At 38.3% G+C, this 5,371-nt stretch overlaps 1 protein-coding gene across 11 annotated transcripts in view; it reads left to right on the top strand.

Annotated features, from left to right (window-relative positions):
- The first annotated feature begins 312 nt into the window (after positions 1-312).
- The window catches only part of LOC106876738 (N-acyl-phosphatidylethanolamine-hydrolyzing phospholipase D), a 235,918-nt gene continuing 230,859 nt past the window's right edge, over positions 313-5,371 (top strand). For 6 of the 11 annotated variants that reach the window (XR_016238940.1, XR_016238942.1, XR_016238941.1 and 3 more), the window contains exons 1-3: positions 314-439; positions 3,580-3,799; positions 4,624-5,115. Coding sequence is in view for 8 of the 11 variants with exons in the window: in XM_089345152.1 (XP_089201278.1) it covers positions 396-439; positions 3,580-3,799; positions 4,624-5,115 (756 nt within the window). In the remaining 3 variants the exon portion in view is untranslated. Of the gene's footprint in view, positions 610-791; positions 1,111-3,579; positions 3,800-4,623; positions 5,116-5,371 lie in introns of those variants that run through there. The other 5 variants (XM_089345155.1, XM_089345151.1, XM_089345154.1 and 2 more) reach the window with 5 other exon arrangements.

The following is a 5,371-nucleotide window of genomic DNA, read 5'->3' as shown; positions in this document are numbered from 1 at the left end:
TATATATATATATATATATATATATATATATATATATATATATATATATATATATATATATATATATATATATATATATATATATATATATATATATATATATATATATATATATATATATATATTTTCATTTTATCTAGTTTCAGCTCATGAGCTGTAGCCATGCTGGGGCACCGCCATTTATATATATATATATAGATAAATTATAAATATTAATACAATACAATAGTATTGTTTTCCAGCGAAATAAAGCACTGTAAAGATATATATGCACACACACAAACACTCATATACATACATTTAAAGGGCAGACAACCGATAGATAACTGTCCTATTCCTGTCCTCAGAAGAGCCAAGAGATTCTCTGAACGTAGTATAAGGGAAAGAAGTATGGAATGGCTATTTTACGTTTTACTTATTCACCGCTTTTAAGTATACTGTACGCTATTTTCTCCTTTTGATTTCATAACCCTAGCCTAAAATTCAGTCGAATTTAAAATATGTTGCTTTTAAAATTTCATTAGATTCTACGGAAAATGCCGACGACCCCGAATGTCTGTTGTAGAAGATTCGAGAAGAAAAGTTTTAAAGTTTTTCTATTATTAAGTGGCAAATATACTTTATTATTATCGTTATTGTTTAATGCTATCTCCCGGCTTGGGATTCCTTGAACTGATTAATTTTTTATCTCCGATAAAAGGCTTTCCGGCCGTGATCGTCCCGTTTTTTTTATTTTTTAAATATCTATCTTTCTTTACCCTTTTTGTTTTTAATTTTATTTGATTATTTGTGGTGTTTTAACGTTTGGGATTTTGGCTGGTATTTCTAGCGCGCTAAGCGACCCCGTCTTGTCCCTTGTTAAGCTGGCAACGTCTAGTTAAGATGTTTGTCTTAGCAACCATGTGCTTCCGGGTTTCAATCTCATGAGACGGCATCTTGTAAAAGCGTAATCTCACAACAGCTTTGGGTCGGCCTATCGACTTGTGACTAGATTTTCCCCTCGGTCGAGCATCTAGACTTGACTGGGTACGTTCCAGTTGTGGTCAACACATCTGTTTTGTACATTGGGGACTGATTTTCCACTCAGCAGGTGGTGTTGTGTGACCTCAGGTCAGTATAATAGTTATTATTCGTACCCATGTTGCTGTCGTTTGGCCCCAGGCCAGTCACGAACCGGTAGACCCATGTTCAAAGACGTTCCCGCTATGACAATATATCTAGTACTACATCTGTTATGTATACAGGGTGTCCACAAAGTCTGGGTACATGGGGATTTCTTATTTCTTATATTTAATTGTTTATGTTATAATTTTATTTACGCCATGTACCCCACATGGGGATTAACATACTTTAAGAAATTATTATTTCTTATGTTTAATTATGATATGATTTTATTTACTCCATGTACCCCACATGGGGATTTAACACATACTTTAAGAAATTATTATTTCTTATGTTTAATTATGATCTGATTTTATTTACTCCATGTACCCACATGAGGATTAACACATACTTTAAGAAATTATTATTTCTTATGTTTAATTATGATATGATTTAATTTACCCCATGTACCCCACATGAGGATTAACACATACTTTAAGAAATTATTATTTCTTATGTTTAATTATGATATGATTTTATTTACTCCATGTACCCCACATGGGGATTAACACATACTTTAAGAAATTATTATTTCTTATGTTTAATTATGATATGATTTTATTTACTCCATGTACCCCACATGGGGATTTAACACATACTTTAAGAAATTATTATTTCTTATGTTTAATTATGATATGATTTTATTTACTCCATGTACCCCACATGGGGATTTAACACATACTTTAAGAAATTATTATTTCTTATGTTTAATTATGATATGATTTTATTTACTCCATGTACCCCACATGGGGATTTAACACATACTTTAAGAAATTATTATTTCTTATGTTTAATTATGATATGATTTTATTTACTCCATGTACCCCACATGGGGATTTAACACATACTTTAAGAAATTATTATTTCTTATGTTTAATTATGATATGGTTTTATTTACTCCATGTACCCCACATGAGGATTAACACATTTCTTATATTTAATTGTTTATGTTATGATTTCATTTACTCCATGTACCCAGACCTTGTGGACACCCTGTATAGTTAGTATTAGCGCAGCTATTTTCAAAGATGTTCCTGCATTGATTATTTCGTCATTTATTCAGACTTAGTGTATCTGGGACTACACTGTAATATAGAGCAAAGGTTCTTAACCATTTAACCTATGGACACCTTTAAATCATGTTTTTCACTCCGGTGTCCCCTCATATTTAAAAACTGGGTACTATTCAAGAAGAATGGTCCCAGCGCGCGCACTCGCGTATTTTATATTTTTATTATTAAATATTAGGAATTGTATTTAAAAAAAATTGTTAAAAGGTATATTAACTAAGAGACATTTCTCCGAAACTCTTTCTATTCCACCGAATATCCAATATAACCACTTACCGCGGTTATATTTTCCATGACATAATTTACTTTCATCTATCTCCACATAGCATCAAAACCGCCAATTTCCATGGGGTTTTGTTGGAGCCAAACTTCACATATTTTAGTGTAATTTAGCGATGCCCCATTACCTTTTTTTTTTAACGCATGTAAACTGAACAATTACCTTAGAAGTATAACCGATTTATTGCAGAATAAATCTTGGTGGAGATGGAGTATATGTAATCTGGGTATACCCCGCCTTTTAAATTCCGATTCTGAAAAAATTTTTTTCAAAAATCTCAATTTCAAAATTTCGATCCCCCCCCCCCCCCGGTTTTTATATAGATCCACAGGGTAAACTTAACCCTAACCCTAAACCTAACACTAGTTTGTGAGATTTGGCTGTTATTTCTAGCATGTAAATAGCCTGCTTGGTGGGGGGCGGGGAATTGAAATTTTTCAAACAATTTTTTTTTCAGAATTGGGATTCCGTTAAAAAAATTAATAAATAAGGGGGCGGAAAGGTTCAGATTATATATAGTCCGTCTCTACCGGGCGTCCAGCTGTAGAAACCATGCCAAATCAGACTGGAACTTGGTGCAGCTCTCCAGATTACCAGTTCAGTCAAACCGTCCAACCCATGCCAGCATGGAAAGCAGACGTTAAATGATGGTGATGATCTAGAGTTGACTAGTTAACAATCCGAGACCCTCTCTGTATGTTTGTATGAAATAAGAACATGTTTGTTTCTGTAGTTGTATGCTGTCAACTTAATGTGACAGTCCCCTGAAGGGAATAATACTATTGTTGGTTAGACCTAGGAAGCTTCACCACTTCCTGTCGGCCTTGACACATTTCCCGTGTCCTTATGTTGTAAACCGCTTCCTGTTGGCCTTCACACATTTCCTGTGTCCTTATGTTGTAAACATAAGGATATACATTCCTAGGTCTAACCAACAGTAGTATTATTCCCTTCAGGGAACAGTCACATTAAGTCGACAGCATACAACTACTTCATCGTATTACTACTGCATAAATCTCTGAGAGATTTAGAAAAGTATTATTTCTGAATGTTTATTTCTGTTTGTAGATTCATCTTTAAGTCTAAACTACGTCCTGTCGCAAACTGCTTGACATTTGAAGACATCGACGATACAATGGCTACAAGTTCCGCAGACAAACTTTTTAAGCCAGTGTACAAGAATGGCGTTTATGATAACCCTTTTCCGACATGGAGGAACATCAGTTACTTGGATGTTATCAAGTGGCTTGTAATAACCAAGGATAATAGCAATATACCCAACAAAGAGGTAAAGCAGATCTTAATTTATTTACTGGTTTTTGTCTTTGGTTTGTGAGTGTACAGAGGTGTACACATATAGATGCACATACACACACACATTTGTATAGAAGTGTGTATATGTGGCTATGTGGTAAGAAGCTTGCGTCCCAACCACGTGTTCAGGTTCAGTCCCACTGTGTAGCACCTTGGTAAGTGCTTTCTACTATAGCTTTGGTGGAGGCGCAATGGCCCAGTGGTTAGGGCAGCGGACTCGCGGTCATAGGATCGCGGTTTCAATTCCCAGACCGGGCATTATTGAGCGAAAACACCTAAAGTTCCACGAGGCTCCAGCAGGGGATGGTGGCGAACCCTGCTGTACTCTTTCACCACAACTGTCTCTCACTCTTACTTCCTGTTTCTGTTGTACCTGTAATTCAAAGGGTCAGCCTTGTCACACTGTATCTCCCCGAGAACTACGTTAAGGGTACACGTGTCTGTGGAGTGTTCAGCCAGTCAGGCGGTACTGGCAACGGCCACGCTCAAAATGGTGTATTTTACGTGCCACCTGCACAGGAGCCAGTCCAGCAGCACTAGCAACGATCTCGCTCGAATGTCTTTACATGTGCCACCGGCATAAGTGCCAGGAAGGCGACGCTGGGCACAGGTGCCTTCACAATTTCGCTTTAGCTTGCCCCAACAGGTCTTCGCAAGCCGAGTTTCGTGTCCAATGGAGACGGCATTGGCATGGGTGCAAGTCGTTCAATTTCGAAGACACATACTGTTAGTATTCTATTATTCTGCTATTCCATTATTCCACATTCTCTTTATTCCAGTATATCCTTCTGTTTTTAGGTCCTTGACCAGACTCTGCCTGTTATCACTCCTGATCTCCAAGAACTTGCTGATCCACCAAAAGAAGGTATTCGCTACATGTGGCTTGGACATGCAACCACACTGGTGCAATTAGATGGGGTTACCATACTCACTGACCCGGTCTTCAGCGATCGGTGTTCATTCGTTCAGTTTGTGGGGCCAAAGCGCTTTCGTCCCTTGCCCCTGAGGGTAAAAGACCTGCCTCGAGTGGACGTCGTCCTCATCAGCCACAATCACTATGACCACCTCGACTACGGCTCTGTCGTGGCCCTGCGTGAAAAGTTTGGTGCGAAGCTCACCTGGTTTGTGCCGGCTGGCAACGGCAAGTGGATGCGGGAAAACGGGGGCTGCAAGAACATCAGAGAGCTGAGCTGGTGGGAGAGCTCAGAGGTGCCGGACCACCCGGAGGTGCGCATCGTGTGTACCCCATGTCAGCATTGGAGTAGGAGGGGAGTCAACGACACCAACAAGGTATGTTGTATGTGGCATCATCATTATCACCATCATCACTACTGTGATCATCATCATCATCACCTTCAGCATCATCATCATCATTATTGTCCTAAATGTCATTGTTGTCGTCATCTCTGTCATCACTTTCATTACTATAATACTCTCCCTTTACTTGTTTCAGTCTTTTGACTGTGGCCATGCTGGAGCACCGCCTTTTAGTCGAGCAAATCGACCCCAGGACTTATTCTTTGTAAGCCTAGTACTTATTCTATCG

This window comes from Octopus bimaculoides, chromosome 29, assembly GCF_046866305.1.
Source record: "Octopus bimaculoides isolate indiv1 chromosome 29, ASM4686630v1, whole genome shotgun sequence".
Classification (NCBI taxonomy): domain Eukaryota; kingdom Metazoa; phylum Mollusca; class Cephalopoda; order Octopoda; family Octopodidae; genus Octopus; species Octopus bimaculoides.
This window is presented reverse-complemented; position numbering and strand designations above follow the sequence as displayed.